Source organism: Bufo gargarizans, chromosome 2 (assembly GCF_014858855.1).
Source record: "Bufo gargarizans isolate SCDJY-AF-19 chromosome 2, ASM1485885v1, whole genome shotgun sequence".
NCBI lineage: Eukaryota > Metazoa > Chordata > Amphibia > Anura > Bufonidae > Bufo > Bufo gargarizans.
Genome location: NC_058081.1, coordinates 307,235,593 through 307,258,633, shown reverse-complemented (window position 1 = coordinate 307,258,633; position 23,041 = coordinate 307,235,593). Strand labels below are relative to the sequence as shown.

Genomic DNA, 23,041 nt, shown 5'->3' with positions numbered 1-23,041 from the left:
CCAGGAGGAAAGTACTCTGGCATAACCTAGAGTCAGACTACAGAAGAAGCTGAGTTATACAGCCAGCCTGTCAGTACAGCAGAGTCAGAAAGAAACAGATGTAGCAGAGTGGAGTTTGCCTGCCAGTTTTTTTTAAAAAATAATTGTATATTTATTAAAGAGTGAAGAAATGACAAAGCATATCCACAACAGATCTATGCACATTAGTACAAGGCATGAGGCATAACATACGAAGCACCAAATTCACAGTAACCTAGGCAGTAATAACATTCAGTAATATTCCACAACAGAAAGAGGAATGTCAATCATTAATATGACAATAAAGGGCACAGAAGAAAAATATACTGCGTCTGTCTTTAATTAGTCCATTATAGGACCACTGAATAACAACAAGACAAGGGTAACGACAAGAACAAAGACACAAAAGGGAGGGGGGGGGGGAAGATACACTAATCTCAGCAGCTCTCTAAGGATGTCTCGTAGCCCAGTAAACGTCCCAGGGATCCCATATGGCATTGAAGAGAGCAATTTTGTTCTGAAACATAGCCGTAGAGTATTCCAGGGTTCGGACTTCCGTCACCTTAGCGTACAAATCAGAAACCCTGGGTGGTTCGGGGCTTTTCCAACATCGAGGTATTAGACAACGGGCTGCTGTAAGTATCATTAGTAGCAACTTAAGTGGGTGTTTTTTAACTTGACGAGGTACCACATTGAGCAGGAAGGACATAGGGTCAGGCTGGATCTCCAACGCAAAAATATCACTTAGAAGGGTGCCCACTCCAGTCCAGTAGGGGCGTATCTTGGGACAGTCCCAATAGATATGAGGCAGTGTACCCCTATGTAACCCACACCTCCAGCACTCACTCGGAACTACAGGATTCATTCTATGAAGGAGGTCAGGAGTGTGGTACCAATGCATCAAAATTTTATACTGGTTCTCCTGATGTAGTACCGCCATTGAGGATTTCCCTGCCCTCCTCCATATAAGGCGCCACAGTGTGTCCGGTAGAGTCATCCCCAGGTATTCCTCCCACCGAACCATGTAGGAGTGCCGTTGGACCCGATCAGGAAAGGGGTACAGTAACATGGAATAGATTTCAGAAATCAAACCCGTCGTGTGTACCCCTTCCCTACAAAGGCGTTCAAAGGCAGTCGGGAGGGAGACGGTAACCCCCGAGAAAATGGACCGGGCAAAATGACTGATTTGGATATGAAAGTAATTGGAGGAGGGGGGGAGACCATATTTAGTCTGGAGGGTCGAAAACGACAAAAGCTCCCTAGTGAAGGGATCCACAATATCTGCAAACCTAAACACCCCTCGTTGGAACCATGGTCTCGTCGTGGAAGATTAGCGGGGAGGTTAGGGTGATATAGAAAGGAGGTCATGGCGGAGTGGGTAGACACTAGAGGGAACCGACCACTACACAGGTGCCATATGGATCTAGTGCAGGCCATGGGTCCTAAAAGATCCCTATTTGGCAGGGCGCTATGAGATCCCGACCATAGCATAGAGTTGGGATGAATCGGGGCTAGCCAGAGTCTTTCTATCTGGACCCAGACAGAGTACGGGTGCAGAGAAGCCCAGGCCGTGACATAGCGTAGTTGGGCTGCCCAATAATATTTTGACAGATCAGGCACCCCTAACCCACCCTGTTGCTTACTTGATAGGAGGACTGACCTTGGGATTCTATGATGCTTCCCGGCCCAAATGAATCTAAGGAGCTGAGATTGGGTGGATCTCAGGTCCCTAAGGGGAACTGCAATCGGAAGAGTTTCAAAGAGGTATAGTAGCTTGGGCAAAATCGTCATTTTAGTCGCGGCAATGCGTCCCAAGAGAGATAGCGGGAGAAAGTGCCACTTATCCAGTAGACCCCTAATTTCTGCGTACATGCGAGGGAAGTTGGCTTTATAAAGATCCCCATATCGGGGTGTAAGATCAACACCCAGGTATCGCAAGGAATCCCTCTTCCATTGGAATGGGAAGTTCACCTTAAGAGAATTATGGGATTTTACTAAAGTATGACGTAAAGTCATGATTTTATTAAAGACACGGAGGCGAGTATTGCTTTAACCTTTCTTTACTTCTACCATAGCAGCAAAGAGAGAAAATGGTATACAAAAAAGAAACCATGGTAACAGACTCCTCCCCCTTATCCCAGTATATCCTTCCTTGTCTGTCTGAGCTCTTCCTCTTTCTTTGTGTCTCAAACAGCGCTGGTCAACCGGAACAACAGACGCCGAAACCACCGGGTAACGAAAAAACCCCTTGAACTCGTCGGCTTGGACCGCCACAACTGGACCTCCGACCGGAACTGTGTAACTCTAAAACATGAAGCCGTAAGCCTCTCAACCTAGGAAAAAGGAAATAAGAGAAAAACCTTCTAAGAGCATAATCCAGTGCATTAGAAACATAGGATCCACTAGTTGGAAACACAGTAACAACTTTAAAATTCTGACCATACGGTAAATCAACAAAACATACTTACGTCAAAAACCCCAAGGGGTGGGTCCAGGGAGGGCAATACTCGCCTCCGTGTCTTTAATAAAATCATGACTTTACGTCATACTTTAGTAAAATCCCATAATTTTATAACAAGACACGGAGGCTCCTATTGCTTGTTTAAAGCTGAGCCACTATAGAATCAAAAGCATGCGAAGCCGGTCGGAAATAAAACTCCCGGAAAGTGGAAGATCTGGACCAATCCGCCAATCTCATAACATCCTCCAAACGAGCCCCAGATAACGTCATGGACGTAGCTGTCGCACTGCGGACCGAATGTGCCGTGAAGATAGACGTATCAATCCCGGAAAGGGATAGAATCCACTTGACCCAGCGAGATAACGTAACACTGGTAACCGGAGCAAACGGGCTGCGAAACGAAATGAATAAGTGGGGGAGAGAAAGAGACCGCAGTGGACGGGTTCTGTCCTCATACTCGCGTAAGCACGCTACAGGACATAGCTGTGGAGAAGTCGGAAAACGGGGGTAAGAGACCGACCGGATACTGGTTTTCGTGCGACGGGAAATGTTAAAGTGGACCCCCTCCGGGGTGAAGGATCTGGCGTCCCAATCCAAAGCACGCACATCCGAAACTCTCTTACAGGAGATTAAACAGAATAAAGTGACCAATTTGGCCGATAACTGACGTAACGACAATAGCTCATTTGAGGGCCAACTGACTAGAAATTGCAAGACATCCGACACATCCCAGGTAGACGAAAACCGTGGCCGAGGTGGTCGGGCCAAACGTGAACCCTTGAGTAAACGACAGACCAGGGGGTGTTGACCCGCTGGACGGCCGTCGAAACCGTTGTGTCTGGAGGAAATTGCTGACCTAAAGACATTGATGGTGCGGTAAGCCTTCCCTGCCTCAAAAAGTGAGGATAAAAAGGCTAAGATGGAATTGACAGGGGCCGTACCGGGATCCAGAGTCCGGTCGACGCACCAGCGAGACCAAGAACCCCAGGCGGCTCGATAAGCCCGTCTCGTCCCGGGCGCCCAAGCGCAGTCCAATAAGAACCTAGCTGTTCCTGAAAGTCCAGCGCCTCCTCCTGGACTCCCGATATCTTGCAAGCTAGGAGGCGTAGCGACCCGTTCTGCAGGAGTGGGTGAACTTCTCCTGCAGGCCCTTGGAGTAGTGACACCTGAGTGGGAAGGAGAAACGGAAAGTCCACTAGAAGTTCCAGGATCTGAGGGAACCAGGACTGGGTTCTCCAAAACGGAACAATCAGAACCAGGTTCGCCAACTGCTGACAAACCTGAAGGAGCACTCGTGGAATGAGCGCGAAGGGAGGGAATGCGTACATCAACGCTCCTCCCCAATGTTGAAGCAGAGCGTCCACTGCCTCCGCCAAGGGATCCGGCCTCCAGCTGAAAAACCTGGGCAGTTGGGTATTCAAACGGGAAGCGAAGAGGTCGACTGCAAAGGGACCCCACAGAGAAGAAATAGCAGAAAAAACCGTCTCGTCTAACTTCCAGTCGCTGGAGTCCGATATGTAGCGAGAACTCCAGTCCGCCAGAGTGTTGTGAAGGCCTGGAAGGTACTCGGCCACCACAGAGATGTTCCTGTCGAGACAGAATTCCCAAAAATCCTTCGCCAAATGGGTCAGAACCACCGACCGTGTGCCACCCATACAATTGACGTACCTGACCGCAGATATATTGTCCATGCGGAGCCTGATGGCTGAGCTGACCACACCATTGGCAAAACTGCGAATGGCAAACGACCCTGCTAGGAGTTCCAGGGCGTTGATGTGAAGATGGGATTCTTCTGGAGACCATGGACCGCCCGTGGACACACCACTGCAATGTGCTCCCCATCCGTGCAGGCTCGCATTGGATTCTATGATCAGATCCGTTTGGGGACCCACGATCGCTCTGCCATTCCACACTGACAGGTTGTGGATCCACCATCTCATCTCGTCCGTCGTCTCGGCATCTAATGAGACCAAATCTGCGTAAGAGGCCCCCGACCGAAGGTGAGCAATTTTGAGGCGCTGCAACGCACGATAATGGAGGGGGGCTGGGAAAATGGCCTGTATTGAGGAGGCCAGAAGTCCGATTATCCTTGCCAAATGCCGCAACGACATCTGAGGTAGGCGTAGAGCATGCTTCAACTCCTTGCGGATAGCCTTGACTTTCGAGAGTGGAAGACTGAGGGATAATTCTTCCGAGTTCACCTGGAAACCCAAGAACTCTATGGATCTGGAGGGGGTCAAACAGGATTTCTCCTGGTTGACAATGAACCCCAAGTCGGAAACGAGCGTCACCGTCAAGTGGAGGTGTCTCAACAAGAGAGCCCGTGATTGGGCCATGATCAAGATATCGTCCAGGTAGACGATCAGACGAACACCTCTGCTGCGAAGCCAAGCCACCACTGGGCGCATGATCTTGGTAAAGCACCAGGGGGCGGAGGACAGGCCGAACGGAAGGCAGGTGAAGCGCCAGGCCTGACCGTTCCACAGGAACCGCAGCAGGTCTCTTGAAGAGGGGGACACTGGGACCGTGAGATAGGCGTCTTGGAGATCTATCTTGGCCAACCAATCGCCTGGAAGGAGCAGATCCCTCAAAAGATGGATGCCCTCCATCTTGAAATGTCGGTATTGTACAAAATTGTTCAGGGCTTTCAAATTGATCACCGGGCGCATCTGGCCCCCTTTCTTTTGCACCAGGAAAATACTGCTGATGACACCCCCACGATTCTCCGGTGCGCGTTCGATCGCGCCTTTCTGCAGAAGATCCGACAATTCCCTCTGAAATTGGGACCGTGCCGCATAGGACAGTGGTACCGTAGGGGGGGCTGGGATGGAGCTCGGATCGGCAATCAGATCTATTGTGAACCCCTGCACAGTAGAAAGGACCCATTGGTCTGAGGTTATGCCTGACCACACATGAGAAAAGAATCGGAGTCTGCCCCCGACTAAATGGTCTAAAAAAGGAGGGGGACGAAGAACATAACTTACCGAATGGTCGACGGGAGCCTGGATTCCCTCGGAAACCTCGTGACCTGAAGGGAGCGCCTCGTGAGGGAAAAAAGGACGGCTGATGTCTCTGATCCTGGAGGGATGCTCTATAATTAAAGGAGCCTCTGCCGGAACCTCTGGCATGAAAGTTGGAACGGCCGGACAGTCGGCCCCTAGCACTGCCGGCCCTGTTGGAAAAACGCCCTTGAAAGACTCGACGCATCGAAGTCTGGGCTTTATCAAGAGCCGTAAAAGCTCCTACATATTTCCCTAGCTCTTTAATAAAAGAGTCGCCAAAGAGCAACCCCTGGGCGTCCTTGCCCGCTTCAGTCAATGCCAAGTTCGAGAGCTTTGGCTGGATCTTAATTAGTATTGCCTTCCGCCTTTCAATGGCGAGCGAGGTATTGGTATTACCCGCTACGCATATGGCTCGCTGGGCCCAACCTCTCAATTCTATAGGGTCTACCTGGTTACCTGCCGCGATAGCGGACTCAGCCAAATCGAAAATCTTTGCTAAAGGACCTGTAATGTCCAGTAGCTTGTCTTGGACAGCCTTCAAGGCCGCGTCTAGCCCTTTACGGGGGTTAAACCCCGTCTTCGCCAGAAACTGGACCATCTTTGGATCCACTGATGGCGTCTCGCACACTTTGTGTGGTATTAAAGGACGAGGGCACTCCGCCCGCAACTTATTACGCGATTCCTTACTAAGCGGATTGCGTATGCGAGCCTCCATATACTGCGCCACATGTGTGGCGGGCATCCATTCCGCGGAGCGGGGATGATGCAGCTCCTCGGGGTTAAACAGCGGTTCCCCAGACGGATCCAATAAGAGATCCTCTGCTGATCCCTGTTGTAGTAACGGGGCTTCCGGGTCTAGATTACGAACCGGATCCACAGCAATATCCGCCAAATCGTCCTCCACCTCATCCGTCAATTCATAGACGTTGTCATGAGTCTCCTCCTCTGACTCCCTATCAGAGTCTGACCTAGGCTCAGGTAGAGACCTGGCAGTCTTCCATGCCCGCGTTTTTTCTGCCTGGCGGGTACAAGCTCGTTTACGCGACTGAAGCGCGTTGTCTTGGGATGGGGATGGCCCATCAATCTGAGGTGTTCTGGAGACAATAGGAGGTGGTCCTGGAGGTGGGACCAAAACCTGGGTAGTAGTAGCAGGGCGCGCCATAAGGGCCTGAGATATAGACTGGGTCAATGCAGATGACATCGAACCCATGGCGGTTATAATGGCATTAGATATGGATCTTTGCAGTGCCACCTCATGGTCGTCCGGGTGGATCACCTCGGACCTCCTATCCTGCGCAGGGGAACCCTGATCTACTTGGGGGGCTTCACTAGGGGCCACAGAGGCAACGGAATTCTTTCTGACAGACATGGTGAAGTAGCAAAAGGCAGGGGTTAGTCACCCCGACCGGAGCAGCAAAAATAGCACTAGAGGAGAAAAAGAGAAAAGGGGATAATGAAGCCAGGAATCATAGCCAGCTAGTGGGTAGACGAAATGGAATAAAACAGAACTTACAAGGCTCAAGAGCAGTGGAAAAAGACCGCCAGGAGATGCGCTGTGCAGAGCGGGATGTCCGGTGTGTGCAGAGCGGGGAAACGCACAGGGACGGCGAAATCTCGCGAGATCTCGCCGTCAGTAGCAGCCGAATGCGAAAAAATGCGAAAATATGCGAAAATATGCGAAAAACGCGCGCGAAATCTCGAACTCGCGAGACTTCGGGCGAGAAGGAGAGGAAGAAGAAGCAGAAAGCGCGCGCAATGGCGGCGCAGTCTGAGGTAACGAGGGACAAGGATGACAGGGCAGAGAAACGGATCACACGGGGGAAAAGCGGGGAAGCCGCAAAAACTGTTATAAGGACAAACCCCTAGGCAGAACGGCCACAGAAGTACCTGAACGAAAAAACATATACATATATATACGTACCCTAGATAAATAAATATATATATATACAGGAGAGAAATATGTATCTACGATAAGAGTCTAATCAGAATCTAATAAAGAAACCGAACGAACCGATAATCCAAGCACATAAAAATACAAATATACCAGACCCTGAGCAATGCCACAGAGCTGGAGAGTACTTATCTGCCTGGTAGCAGCAAAGAAAGAGGAAGAGCTCAGACAGACAAGGAAGGATATACTGGGATAAGGGGGAGGAGTCTGTTACCATGGTTTCTTTTTTGTATACCATTTTCTCTCTTTGCTGCTATGGTAGAAGTAAAGAAAGGTTAAAGCAATACTCGCCTCCGTGTCTTGTTATAAAATTCAGGACCGCCTGAGGAACATTGAGGGGGAGAGCCTCAGTTTTATGGGTGTTGACCTTATACCCCGAGAGCCGACTGAATTCCTGTAGAATGGAGTGGAGATTTGATAAGGAAACATGAAGTTTGGTGAGTGTAAGGAGGATGTCGTCTGCGTAAAGGGACAATTTGAATTCCTTGTCCCTAACCTGAACCCCTCTAACATCCGGGCAGGATCTGATTTTGGCCGCCAGGGGCTCAATACACATAGCAAATAATAGAGGGGACAAGGGGCACCCTTGTCTCGTCCCGTTGCCAATGCGTATAGGGCGAGAGTGGGCATGAGAAAGTTTGATTGTCGCTGTGGGGGAGGAGTATAAGCTACGTATGGCGTGAATGAAGGGGCCAGAAAGACCGTATGCTTGCAGCGTAGCAAAGAGGAATGGCCAGCTCAAACGGTAAAAAAGCTTTTTCAGCATCTAAACTAAGGAGTGCCTCCTCCCCCGAGCGAGATACAACATCTATCAGGTCAATGCTTCTGCGGGTGTTATCAGCTCCCTGGCGGCCTGGGACAAACCCTACCTGGTCTTTATGGATCAGGGCGGGGAGGAAAACATTTAGTCGGGAAGCCAAGACTTTGGTATAGATCTTAAGGTCTGAGTTAAGCAGGGCAATAGGCCTGTAATTTTGGCATTCGTGGGGATCTTTCCCAGGTTTCGGGATCATCGTGAGATAAGAGTGGGACATCTGCGCAGGAACCGCATTGCCGGATAGGAAATGGTTACAAAGGGTCACTAAGTGAGGGGTTAGTTCGGTCTTGAAAGTCTTATAATATTTATATGAAAAGCCGTCAGGTCCTGGGGATTTACCTTCAGGCAATTGGTCTACTACTTCCCCTATCTCTTCAGGAGTGACCGGACCATTAAGGGTGGAGAGATCGGAGGCTGTCAGGGTAGGAAGGTGACAGGAGGCTAGATACGACTGGAGTGTACTGTCTCCGATTCCCTCATCTGAGGGGAGGTCAGAGGGTAAATTGTACAGGGCGGTGTAGTAGGACGAGAACTTCTCCGTGCCTGCCAATTTTAATGCTAAAGCCTGCTAGAACCAAGACCAAGCCTGTAAACCGTTTTGGAGAACGTTTATGCAGAGTAAAGCTGCCATTGAACTTCATCTCAAGGTCTGGACTCCAGTTATTCTTTTATCCCTCAATTATTCGCTCTATTTATTGTTTCAGAGCCAAAGCCTGGGGTCCAGCGGTATCCAGGTAGGAGCACCGTGACCCACATAAAGATACATTTTAGACCGCACTATACCACTCAGCATTCCTACACCTGGGACGCGTTATAGAGGGCCCTAGGGGGAGGTGTCTGTTGCACATCACCCAATGGTGCCTGCTGGGGAGCACAGGGTGTTCTTCGATCATTGGGGGCATGGAGCCAGGTGAGTATTTTTTATTAGGCTACTTTCACACTTGCGGCAGGACGGATCCGACAAGCTCTTCACCATGTCAGATCCGTCCTGCGGCTATTTCGCCGTGCCGCCGCTCTGTCCCCATTGACTATAATGGGGGCGGGGCGGAGCTCCGGCACAGCACGGAGAAAGCCGCCGGACTAAAAAGCCTGACATGCAGTAATTTTAGTCCCGCGGCCTTTCGCCGTGCTGCGCCGGAGCTCCGCCCCCATTATAGTCAATGGGGACGGAGCGGCGGTCCGGCGAAATAGCCGCAGGACACATCCGACATGGTGAACAGCCTGTCGGATCCGTCCTGCCGCAAGTGTGAAAGTAGCCTTAATTAGCAGTACAGCTAGGTCACTGCTACGTGGGGGCACAGAGAAGGCATAACTGATGTGTGGTGGGCACAAGAGGCGTAATAATTACTGTGTGGGGGCGCTAATTGGATTGGGGGTGAACATATAGGCATTGGGCAGTTAGGGGTAGCTTAGTATTAAATAATTGCAGTAGCCTTCTCCTCTTTTGGTTTTTCAAAAGTTGGGAGGTATGCTATTCTACCCCACAAACAACGTTTCTAAACTTTTCCAATATATTCTATGTACGCCAAAAGGATGCCATTAAAAATCCAATTCGTCCTGCAAAAAAACAAGCTCTGGCGGAAAATTAAAGTCTTGGCAGGCAGGGGTGATAAAGCGAGAACTGGCGGTGATGGGAAGGGGTTGCAGTGACATGGCATTGCAGGGACACCGGGCGGTACTGTATCTTTAAGAAACTTGGCGCAGGCTGTCCCTCGTCGCGCCTTCTCTCGCCTGGTGACGTCACAATGCAGGCGCGCGCCCCCGCGTCGTTCTCAGCTGGTGTGCGCGCGCGTCCCCGCGGTCGGTATTCTTGTGACCCGGAAGCAGTAGCTTTCGGAATCTGCGCACAGTGAGCAGCTTCGGTCCAGCTGGCGGCCTGGAGCCCGGGGAGCGAGTCCGGACTGTGAGCGGAGCCTCCCCGGTCCCCCATGGAGAGCCGTAAGTAGCTTTGGGATGAAGAAGGTGCGGGGCGGGATGTCTTCCCAAATAGTGCAGCCAGGCTGGGTAGACCCCGCGGGGAGGGGAACATGGCTGCTCTCTGCACTCCTGCCTGGACCAGTGCAGTGCTGGCAGCAGGGTGGCTCGCTGTGCTGCCAGCTGCGGCTCCCTGCACTGCACACGCCGGCACTGCATGCTGCCCCGTCATGACGTCATCGCCGTTACTACTACGTCACTGTTGCGGTAGCCCGGCAGTTTCCAGTGACGTTGTACACAGTTGATGGAAGTTTGACATGTTTGCAGTCTCCCAGTGACATCTCAGGTATTTGCATGGGACTGCAGCCATAGAGGTGATTTGTGTCAGATGTATGGCTGGAGGACACTGGTGACGTTCATGTGGTTGTGTATTTGGCGACCATTCAGTGGAAACGGTCTACCTGTATGTCTAATCTCTTAGCAGTGGGGTTTCTATTCACTTTTCACTACCTCTGCTCACTGTCTTGGAATGGCACACTACAGTTGTATGCAGCCTTAGACAGGGTTTTCTACTTGGTCTTAGGACATCTGTCAGCAGATTTGTACCTATGACACTGGCTGACCTGTTACATGTGCGCTTGGAGCTGAAGGCATTTGTGTTGGTCCCATGTTCATATGTGCCCGCATTGCTGAGAAAAATATATGCAAATGAGCCTCTAGGAGCAACAGGGGCGTTGTCATTACTCCTAGAGTCTCTGCTCTCTCTGCTACTGCTGTACCGTGTCCTCTCTGCTTGACAGGGCCAGGCAGGTGTGGTAGTGTTTTCACTGCCTGGTCCTTTCAATCAAGTTTCAGAGAGCAGAGCCTCTAGGTGTAATGACAACGCCCCTGTTGCTCCTAGAGGCTCATTTGCATATATTTTTCTCAGCAATGCGGGCGCATATGAACATGGGACCAACACAGATGCCTTCAGCTGCCAAGCGCACATGTAACAGGTCAGCCAGTGTCATAGGTACAAATCTGCTGACAGATGTGCTTTATGGAAAAATTCAGAAACCTAACGCCCTGTGTGTGTCAGCTCCTTTCCGTGGATCTGTTTGCTGTCAGTGAATGGCCTTGTTTCTTTTCAGTGGTGAGCCCCTGTGCAGCGTATATCCAGTCGCCTGGCCGCTGCAGTGAGTTTTGTGCTGTTGGTATGTTACTTTGCAGAGGATTGAGTAGTCTGAATGTGGTTTTAGCAATCCCTCAGGGTATGTTCACATGTTGGATTCATGGCACGGGTTTCAGTGCGGATTCAGTGTTGAAAACCGCTCTGTAATCTTCTCCCAGGCCGCACCGCACTTCATATAGGTAAGGATTTTTTCCATGCGGTTTTCCAAACCATGCGGACACCTCGGAAAGCCCTCTCGTTGGTTTAGCGCCATTTGGTGGAGAGTGGAATACACAACGGGTGTTGACATGGTCATAATCCGTCATGTGAACCCACCCTCGGCTGTGCATTAGGTTTGTGCATGGCAGTGTTCACGTTCACAGACATCAAGCGGAGATATAATTATTGATGACACCTTTCTCTTTTCTTTGACATGGTGGAAACCACAGCTTGTAGACATACGTGGATTTATTCTCGCTGAATGGGGTGTTCCATATGAAACTGCAAAGCTGTGGTGGAAATTCGGGGCAGCTGCAGATTTCTTCTGCCGTTCCGCTTTCAAAATCCATAGTGTGAACAAGCTCTAAGTGTATCTGTTTATGTGCAGTATCCTTTTGGCCCTTTCTCTCTTTCCTGGGAATGTGTGGGCTGTAGTGAATCGTACCGACGGTATTATGTGTTACAGGAGCAGCGCTCCCACGTGCAGCATGTTTCCAGGAGTAAATACGCTCGTCTGAATCAATTTTGCGGAACTGGTGCGGACCCGTTAATTTCAATGGGGCCGCAAAAGATGCTGTGTGCTGTCCGCATCCATAGTTCCGTTCCCCGGCCCGGCGACAAAATCTAGAGCATGTCCTATTCTTGTCCGCAATCACACAGTGGTGTGAACGTTCCCTTAGGGCGATGAAACAAACGTACAACCAAAGTAAACTTTAATGGAATGGTGGGTGCATTCTGAACTGCACTTCATGTTTCCAGTATGATCTCAGCCTCATGTAATGCCGTCAGTACAATGTCGGGCAGGGACACACAGCATTGTAATACTGTGAGGTCCTGTTATAGGAGCAGAGTTCAGGCTGGGATATAATGCACCCGTCTGAAACTGGCCCATACAAATCTGATGGTTGTCAGATGACAGGCTGGGTCGGCCAACAGCTATGGGTGCCCTCCCATGTGCCCAAAAATTCTCCACATTCTCCAAGACTTTCCCCATGCTATCCTAGGGGACTGAAAAATGTCAATCCCTGAAGAATAGCGATTTATGGAAATTTGCGTAGGCCATCTGCATGTTGACTTGCACCCTTAGTATTACAGTACTAGAGTATTACAGTGCCAGATTTTTTTTCTGTGCGGAAATTGACCTGCATTGTGGATTTGAAAATCTGCAGCATGTCAGTTATGTTTGCGTCTTCAGCTGCAGGTTTTCCCCCTATTCAATGAAAGGGTGAGATCTGCGGCAAAACCGTATCAAACGGCACCAAACATTTATAATTTTTCATGCAGATATGCACATAGATCCACATGGAAATTTGAAATGTTCTGCGGCGTAAATAGTCATATGTTTCAGATTTTCTGGAGCTGTATGCCTCCATTCATTTCAATAAGGGATGTGATCTGCACAGGAATCCGCATCCAAAATCGCCAAGAAATCTTCCTGACCTGCAACAAAACTTTGTTTTTGCACCTCGTGTGCAGGCACCCTGTCTCTCCTGATCCCCCCTCATACACATGCCTGCTCACCCCTGGCAGTGGCTTAGGCTCGTTTCACACTAGCGTTTGGCTGTCCGCTCGTGAGCTCCGTTTGAAGGGGCTCACGAGCGGACCCGAACGCTTCCGTCCAGCCCTGATGCAGTCTGAATGGATGCGGATCCGCTCAGACTGCATCAGTCTGGCGGCGTTCAGCCTCCGCTCAGCAGGCGGACACCTGAACGCTGCTTGCAGCGTTCGGGTGTCCGCCTGGGCGTGCGGATCCGTCCAGACTTACAATGTAAGTCAATGGGGACGGATCCGTTTGAAGATGCCACACTATGGCTCAATCTTCAAGCGGATCCGTCCCCCATTGACTTTACATTGAAAGTCTGGACGGATCCGCTCAGGCTAATTTCACACTTAGCTTTTTTTTGCTAATATAATGCAGACGGATCCGTTCTGAACGGAGCCTCCGTCTGCATTATTATGATCGGATCCGTTCAGAACGGATCCAATCGAACGCTAGTGTGAAAGTAGCCTTATCTTACCAAAAATGAAAATTCTTAAAATGCCCAATCCTTAACTCCTCCTCTGCCGTCGGGGGTAAAGTTGGGGCTGCCCCCATACACATCAGATGGTCAGCAGGTCCCACTGAAATTGGTGTGTTGTCCTGACATACATGTTGGGGTGCATTCACATGACTGTATGTGTTTTGCGATCTGCAAGAAATACGGATGACATTGGTGTTGCACACATTTTTTTTTTTTTTTGCGGATCCTTTGTAACAATGCTTATCCTTGTCCACAAAACAAACAAGAATAGGACATGTTCTATCCTTTTTGCGGAATGGAGATGCGGATGTGGACAGTACACGGTGTGTTGTCTGCAATTTTTGCAGAGCCATTGAAATGAATCAATTCAAAAAATGCAGATCGGGTGCGGGCCAAAAATACCGTTGTGTGAATGGCCCTAAAGCCTCATTCGCACATCAGTGTTTGGTCAGTGATGTCCATCAGTAATTGGGAGCCAAAACCAGGACTGGAGCCTCCACAGAGATAACATATAAGGGAAAGATCTGCCCCTGTTCTGTGTTTTTGACCCACTATGGGTTTTGGCTCACAATAACTGAAGTGTGAACTCAGCCTAATATGTGTGGCCAGACATGACTGCTGAGCATTTGGCCATGTTCACATGCCAGAATTGTGCTGTGGTGTTTGCAAACCAAAAAACAGGAGTGGGCTCAAAAGATAGAAGAAGCACAAATCTTTCCCTTCTGTTTGTTCCACTCCTGGTTTTGGCTTACAAATACTGATGTGCGATACTTAATAGTGTGAATAACGCCTAAGGCTACTTTCACATTAGCGTTAGTTTTTTCGATATTGAGTTCCGTCCTAGGGCTCAATACCTGGGGAAAAAAAAAAGCTTCAGTTTTATCCCCATGCATTCTGAATGGAGAGCAATCCGTTCAGTATGCATCAGGATGTCTTCTGTTCAGTCCCTTTTACGGTATTTGGCCGGAGAAAATACTGCAGCATGCTGCGTTTTTTTTTAACGGTAGTGTGAAAGTACGCTAAGGCTGCATTCAGCTTTTGTCGGGAGAAGTGAGGTCCACGTGTGTGTATTATGGATGCTTTATGTATCTATTACAGACATGGGAACCAGCTTGACCACGTGTTTTGCTGGTTCCTATCATGCCGTGGGTTCGGGTCTGTTAACATTAGAGATGAGCCAATTTCATATTTTGAAATTAGTTTGCAATTCGTTTACTGGTAAAAGGTGAATTGCTTTATGGATTCCGTTACCATTTAGCATTACAATTCTATGACGGAATGCCTTTAGAGGCAGGAGGGGACTCCCCTGCATAACGGAAACGAGGCTGATCCATTTTGCAGCCCATAGACTTCTGTTATGACGGAATGCCTCTAAAGGCACTCCGTCATAGAATTGCGTTATGGTCCGTGGTAACGGAATCCTTAACGCAATTTGTCTTTTACCAGTAAACGAATTGCAAACTAATTAAAAAATATGAAATTCGCTTATCTCTAGTTGATATCTATAACATGACAGCGACAGGCTGTCTATGATGAGCTGTTTTCACACACAAACTGGAAAATTTCCGGGTTATCGGGTCCAGAGATTTACTGGAGTTTGCCTTTCACACCTGTAGCTATCAGCCCGGTGATGTTCTGACAGGTCCGTTCTCACTACAGGGGAAATGTTCAGGGTTCTTCAACACCCCACTGTGATTTTATGAAACATTCATGCTGTTTTCACACATGCGCTCACGCGGGGAAAATCTGGATTTAGTACAAGGGAACTGGAGGGAAAGTCTTGGTAAAGTTCGGGACAAATTTTGCGGATGTGTGCGTTCACAGTTCACACATACAGCCCCTCCGGGTAAACTCCAGAAAATGTCTGGATTCCACTGTAAGTGTGAATGGGACTTTAAGACTGTGGCACAGTCTAAGGGCTCACGCACACAACCGTATGTATTTTGCAGTCTGCAAAAGACGGGTGATGTCCGTATGCATTCCGTATTTTGTGGAATGGAACAGCTGGCCCCTAATGGAACTAATATCATTGTCCGTAACGCGGACAATAATAGGTCATGTTCTATTTTTTGCGGAATAAATGGACATATGGAAACAGAATGCACACGGAGCAACTTCCGTTATTGAAATAAATGGTTCCGCATACGATCTGCAAACATTTTTTTTAAAAATAGAATGGATACAGAAATAAAATATGTTCACGTTCATGAGCCCTAATAGGCACAGTGTCTATGACAGGCACCCTGCACTTGCATTCTCTGAGGGGTAATGGTGAGATGCTTAGCAACCAAGAGATTTTAGGGTTAAATGGTCAGTGCCTGGGTCCTGCAGTGTTTGGAAGCCTGATATTAGTGCCGCCTGCAGGGGTCGGGGCTAATGTTGATTTCACAATTTTGCTGTTTTCGCAATCGTGTGGTATTGAAATGGTGATTAATTGCCCAACCCTAACCTAGGGGGTCACACACAGCAGACTTGTTCTAGAGAACTCTGTGACTCAGAAATCATAGGTCATAGGTGCAGAGGAGTTTTTTTTTTTTGATTAACAAACCCTGTAACGGAAAAGATTAAAAAAAAATCTGCAACTTATTTGCAATGTGTGCAATAAGTGTAATTGTCAAGGGAGCGCTCCATGATGTCGCCAACAGTAGATGACAAATGAAACCACATGTGCCCTGCGATCCGAAGCTATCAGGAGGTGTGTTATTGGAGTAAGTAACGTGATTGAAGAGCTGTCCACGTCTCTCCAGCTTGAAGTGGCTGCTTACAGGGAGCAATAAGGGCTTGTTCACACAACAGGCTGTGCTGCGTAAGTTTTGCACGGACAGCCATGCCAAAATTTTATCAAAAGCCCACCGGCAGCCACATCTTTTCTGCCTCCCATTCATTTCAATGGGAAGATCGCAGAGCGGCATCTTAAAGGGAACCTGTCACCAGGATTTTGTGTTTAGAGCTGAGGACATGGGCTGCTAGATGGCCGCTAGCACATCCGCAATAACCAGTCCCCATAGCTCTGTGTGCTTTTATTGTGGGGGAAAAAAGCTGATTTGATACATATGCAAATTAACGTGAGATGAGTCAGGGACAAGACTCATCTCAGGTTAATTTGCATATGTATCAAATCTGTTTTTTTACACAATAAAAGCACGCAGAGCTATGGGGACTGGATATTGCGGACATGCTAGTGGCCATCTAGCGACCCATGTCCTCAGCTCTATACACAAAATCCAGGTTCCCTTTAAAGTCATGGTCACCCTTAGAATGGACGTCCCTTCTTGGTGCGGTCATTACTCCTACCTCCCACTGAGATGTATAGGAGGCAGAAAGGATGCAGCCGTAAAACCCGCCGTGTGAATATCCCCTGGGTTTACATGGAATTTTTTGGAGGAGGATTTGAGGCACATTTTTCCTGTAGGTTTTTCTAAAGTAATCAGAAATCTAAAGGAAGGACTTGAGGTGGATTTAGACAAGCAGATAATCGTTTAAGCGATCAAACTACAGGCTGAACGTTCTAGCATTTAGATGAAAGGATTATCATGTAAAAAAATTATTTTTTTTATCGTATGATCGTTGATACGCCTGCCTCTATCTTCAAGAATGCACATAATGAATTGTGTTATGTAAATGTGCATCAACGCCAAACAATGGCTGTACTTGCGTGCAGCAACGTTTTTCACATTTGGTCAGATCGCTCAATCGTTAGAAACGTTTACATGCCGCGATTTTCGTCCATCTGCTCGTCTAAATCCACCTTTTATACTGGATCCATTTCTGGCCTTGGCTGAAAAACCAGCAGGAAAATCTGCCTCAAAACCGGCTCCAAAAACCTGCCCAAACAGACATAACGTATAATCAGATACACCATGGCTGATTATAGGCTGCTATACAATGAAGCCTGTAATCGGTGAGATATGGGAACTCTTCTGCTGGCAGTTCATTAAAGGGAGTCCAACATTGTAGCTCATTAACTTTATTAAGCCTCTTGCACACGAATGTGTGTCCTCCATGGCAATATTACGGCCCGCGTATGGCGGGTCCACAATACACGGGACACTGGCCTTGTGCATTCCGCATCACGGATGTGGACCCATTCAAGTGAATGGGTCCCCGATCCGCATGCGTCTGGCCCACGGTCGGTGCCTGTGCATTGTGGACCGTGATTTGTGGTTCGCAGCATGGCCGCGTTCATGTGCAAGAGGCCTTAGGGTAAGCATGCAAGTGCCCCCCATTTCTAGTAGGCAGGCTTCTTCTGGAGGCAGCTCCTACTGGTGCATATGGACATCCCAGAGGGACGCCCACTGAGCTGGACCAGAGAAATGCTCTATTAGGTTGAAGGGCACTGATTTTTAACCTTTTTAAGCTAGAGTTGTATTCAATCTTGTGGACCCCAGCAGACTGGATAAAATGTCTGAGTAGTCCAGGGGTAGACAACCTGCGGTACTCCAGCTGTTTTGAAACTACAACTCCCAGCATGCATACTTACTCTGCTTTTGTAAGAACTGCTGGGAATTGTAGTTTCACAACAGCTGCAATGTCGAAGTTTAGCGACGCCTGGTGTAGTTCAGGGCTGAAGGCCTCCGTACATAGATTCTTGTTGTCTGAGCTCTGTTTTTGGCAGGACCACCTGACCATCTAAATGTGTGTGATGGTGTTGGCGAGAGAAGCTGGTTACCGTGGCTCGGTCCCTCTTGTGATGACACATAACACAGGGTTGCTCATGGGCTCCACTGCTCTTGAGTTGTCTCTTTATGCTATGGACCTGGCCCTGACCAGACCATCTGTTTGCCAGGAGAGTCGGGAGCAGGATCTGCGGTGATCAATTGCTATGGAGCAGTAGGATGAAGAAAGGAGCTGAGAACAAACAGTCCTGTTTTATGTTGTGATCCTGCGTGGTCTAAACTGGGCACTGATGCATTGTAGCAAACTACAGGTCAACGTAGAGCAGGGCAAGCCAGCTGTGGCTGAAACTATGACTCCCAGTATGCACACTTCCTTGGAACCTCCCATAGAAATGAATGTAGCATGCTGGGAGTTGTAGTTTTAAAACAGCTAGCGTGCTGACCCCTGATGTAGAGGTGATATTTATGTATCTAGGTCACAAAGGGTTGCCTGGTTATGTGAAAAGTATTACGTTCAATCATTGATGGCAGGTACCCCAAGTATACTGGAAACAGAAAATCTTTCCTAAAATCACTGGCGGGGTTTATTAAACATTTTGGGGTGAATTTTAATTCCCCACACTACACTTTTCAGCTTAAAAAAGTGGTGATCGCTGTGTTTCCAACTTTTTAATTGCCACTTGCAGCAAATTCTTGTTGTAAATGGCATTTCCACGCCACTTTTCCAAAAAGGGGACATTTTGAGGGAGGAGGCCTGACGAATTTATTCCAGGCTGCCATAGATTTCTATTTTGGTGAGCGGGCTGCTCTAAGATGTGCCTGACTTATGGCAAGACTTAAGACAACAGTCTTTTATAAATCTCCTCCTTTATGTAACGCACAATCCCCAAAATTTGCATGTAAACTAGATTGCGCCAAATTTATCCCATGCCTTTGTTTATTTTCACTCCATAAAGGATTCACGCCAAAAGAGAAATCTGCAGACAATAAAGTGGGGTCACATTTATGAATGTTATCAGAGAGAAGGCGCAAATATAGGCGATGTTGGAAGCCTACCCCAGACACGTGTAAACTCAGGAAAAGTCACAACTTTTTGTTAAAATGTCAGAGGTATTGAGAAGATCCCGCACACTACTCACTCGTGAGAGCTTAGTACCATCATGCTGCATTATTAAATAATATAAAATACTGGGGAAAAAGGTTGAACTTGCCCCTACCAGCCTGGAGGAGAGGAAGGAAGAGTTCAAGTTTTTATCATATTTTACCAGCCCTGTGAAATCTTGAGATCCGTTACTGTTACAGCCATGTACTGCTACAGAGTCGCCGTTGGTTTGGAAAAGTAGCTCACGTTGTGCTGCTAAATTTGACTTGAGGCTCCCCTCCCTGTGGTCTGGGTGGCACTGCAGTGCGCCATACTTAGGGCATATTTAATTGCCATTTCTGAGGTCACGACAAGGCTGCCATGTAGGCAGTTTAAGGGTACGGTCGCACAGGTTTCCTGCTGCAGTTTTGGAAGCTAAAATCAGGAGTGGATCATAAGAGGAGTGAACGTATATAGGACAGATAAAACTTGATAACTTGCCGTCCTGAGTGGAGCACTTGACCCAACATCGCTATAAGCATGGCTGTGGCTTGGGTCACAGCGCTGGGCATAGCCATCTGTTACTAGATTAAAGGGTGAGTCTTTTACCTAGAAGCGCACTTACCTCGTCTGACTGATGGAAGCACTCATTGTTTTTTTTTCACTCACTAGTAGGCTCTTCCACCAATGTGTTCCTTCAGAGTGGGGTGGACCCCTACAATGCTGAACAGATGCCATCATGAGTCCTTTCTCCTCAGGTTGATGGCATGCGTCCCCTGCTTCAGTTGCCTCAATGTCCCTTCTGCTCCCACAAACTGGTAAAAATGTCGCAGTTGACGTCAAAATGTTACAAATTTACTCTACAGCTCATTTATTATGCTCTATAAGACACTTGAAAATTTTTATCTTAAAGGGAACCTGTCATGTGTTTATCACCCCATGAACAAACAAGCCCTTATTATAATTACTAATTTCAATAGTATATTCCTCCCCCTTTTTTTCACATTAGTAATATAGTACCTTTGCATTCCTCGTTGTTCATTTTCCCGCCAATTTATTAAAATGAACGAATGACGTCACAAATCACGCCCCATTTTTTTCATCATCTTATTATCTACAGCTCTTTTTTTTTTATTGTGGCGCCGAAGTCTCGTTTCAAATTCTGCGCATGCGCGCAGTAACGCCACTTTCCCGGCCTTCTTTCTTATACAGCGTGCATGCGTCCTGCCGCTAGTTCACGTGTGCCCCCGGACTGCAGCTCTGTCCCCATTGACTATAATGGGGGCCGGGGTGGAGTTCCGGCGGCAGCGCGTGCCGGGAGGCAGCCGGACTAAAAGTACTGCATGCAGTACTTTTAGTCCGGCCGCCTCTCTGCGTGCGCTTCCGGAACTCAGCCCCCATTACAGTCAATGGGGACGGAGCGACAGTCCGGGGGGCACATGTGAACTTGTGGCAGGACGGATCCGAAAGGCTGTTCACCCGCTGGAACAGCCTGCCGGACACACCTGCCGCTAGTGTGAAACTAGCCTTACTTTGATGTTTGCATGGGAGTCATTACACTAGTCAGACAGCGCGCATACGTGGGATTTTGAGTGTCTGAACAAGTGAATAGGGGAGTGGCTACAGTGCTAAATAGAAAAACCGCTGGACTAAAAACAGAGTTATGCGTCACGCTGGACTCAAATCGGCTCATTAGCATGCGGCGCGTGGCTTCTTTACGTGTATATCATGAGGCTAATCGGTTGTAACACCACTGAGTGAATAAATCTAAGGTACTTTTTAACCGTTAATAATTGTATATAATGAGTTATATTATAATCAAATACCCAAATGACCGGTTTCCTTTAACTTTCACTACTCTCCTTTCCAGCAGTAAGGCCACCTGCACGCAATATCCGCACAAATTTCCATGTGGATTTCTTTCTGCAGCATATCACCATCAAAATCTGCAGGTTCTAATTACAGATTTGATATGGTTTTGCCTCAGATCTCACCCTTAGGCCTCTTTCACACGGGTGACTTTTCCGCGTGGGTGCAATACGTGAGGTGAACCTAATGCACCTGCACTGAATCCGGACCCATTAATTTCTATAGGGCTGTGCACATGAGCTGTGATTTTCACGCATCACTTGTGCGTTGCGTGAAAATCGCAGCATGCTCTATATTGTGCGTTTTTCACGCAACGCAGGCCCCATAGAAGTGAATGGGGCTGTGTGAAAATCACAAGCATCCGCAATCAAGTGCGGATGCGGTGCGATTTTTCACGCAATGTTGCTAGGAGATCGGGATGGAGACCTGATCACTATTATTTTTCCTTATAACATGGTTATAAGGGAAAACAATAGCATTCTTAATACAGAATGCTAAGTAAATTAGGGATGGAGGGGTTAAAAAAAATAAAAATAATTAAACTCCCCTCATCCACTTGTTCGCGCAGCCTGGCTTGTCGTCTTTCTTCTTCTTTGAGGAAAAGGACCTGTGGTGACGTCACTGCGCTAATCACATGGTCCGTCACATGATCCATTTGGTGATGGATCATGTGATGAGCACAGTGACATCACCAAAGGTCTTTTTCCTCCCAGGTCATCAAAGAAGACAGAAGAGAAGCCGGGCTGCGCGAACAAGTGGATGAGGCGAGTTAAATTTTTATTTTATTTTTTAAGTATTCTGTATTAAGAATGCTATTATTTTCTCTTATAACCATGTTATAAGGGAAAATAATAAAATCTACAGAACACCTAACCCGAACTTCTGTGACGAAGTCTGGGCACCAAACATGCTGATTTTTCTAACGCGCTTGCAAAACACATTAAAACGCTTTGTACTCGCGCTGAAAAATCACTAATTTTCCCGCGCTGCATCCTATCTGCCCCTCACACCCGACGCCTGTGTGGAAGAGGCCTTAGAGTCGCCGTGCTTGGGCCTCTTTCACACTTGCGTTGTCCGGATCCGGCGGGTACTCCACTTGCCGGAATTACACGCCGGATCCGGAAAAACGCAAGTGTACTGAAAGCATTTGAAGACGGATCCGTCTTCAAAATGCTTTCAGTGTTACTATGGCAGCCAGGACGCTATTAAAGTCCTGGTTGCCATAGTAGGAGCGGGGAGTGGGGGAGCGGTATACTTACAGTCCGTGCGGCTCCCGGGGCGCTCCAGAATGACGTCAGAGCGCCCCATGCGCATGGATGACGTGTCCATGCGATCACGTCATCCATGCGCGTGGGGCGCCCTGACGTCACTCTGGAGCTCCTCGGTAGCCGCACGGACGGTAAGTATACTGCTGCCCCGCTCCCCACTACACTTTACCATGGCTGCCAGGACTTTAGCGTCCCGGCAGCCATTGTAACCACTCTAAAAAAGCTAAACGTCGGATCCGGCAATGCGCCGAAACGACGTTTAGCTTAAGGCCGGATCCGGATCAATGCCTTTCAATGGGCATTCATTCCGGATCAGGCCTTGCGGCAAGTCTTCAGAATTTTTGGCCGGAGCAAAAAGCGCAGCATGCTGCGGTATTTTCTCCGGCCAAAAAACGTTCCGTTCCGGAACTGAAGACTTCCTGATTTCACTCCATTCAGAATGCATTAGGATAAAACTGATCAGGATTCTTCCGGCATAGAGCCCCGACGACGGAACTCTATGCCGGAAGAAAAGAACGCAGGTGTGAAAGAGCCCTTATCTTGGCATCAGCCGTGTGAATCTCGTATTGTGGTGCGGACCCTTTGACTTGAATGGGCCCACGATCCGCAAAAGAGAAGGACATGTCCTATATTTTGCAGTGCGGAAGCACAGCC

The 23,041-nt window shown here is 48.3% G+C and overlaps 2 protein-coding genes across 2 annotated transcripts in view; one reads left to right on the top strand and one right to left on the bottom strand.

Annotated features, from left to right (window-relative positions):
• Positions 1–2,059: 2,059 nt before the first annotated feature.
• LOC122928007 lies at positions 2,060–7,607 on the bottom strand. Its single transcript, XM_044280445.1, has 2 exons — positions 5,162–7,607; positions 2,060–5,119 (listed from the first exon to the last, which is right to left on the bottom strand). Exons 1-2 carry the CDS (start codon positions 5,605–5,607, stop codon positions 3,394–3,396), a joined length of 2,172 nt encoding a protein of 723 aa, XP_044136380.1. The 5' UTR covers positions 5,608–7,607; the 3' UTR covers positions 2,060–3,393.
• A 2,451-nt stretch (positions 7,608–10,058) lies between these two features.
• FRS2 (fibroblast growth factor receptor substrate 2) overlaps positions 10,059–23,041 on the top strand; it is a 50,721-nt gene continuing 37,738 nt past the window's right edge. The window contains exon 1 of the mRNA XM_044277161.1: positions 10,059–10,187. The gene's annotated coding sequence lies outside the window, so the exon portion shown is untranslated. The remainder of the gene's footprint in view (positions 10,188–23,041) is intronic.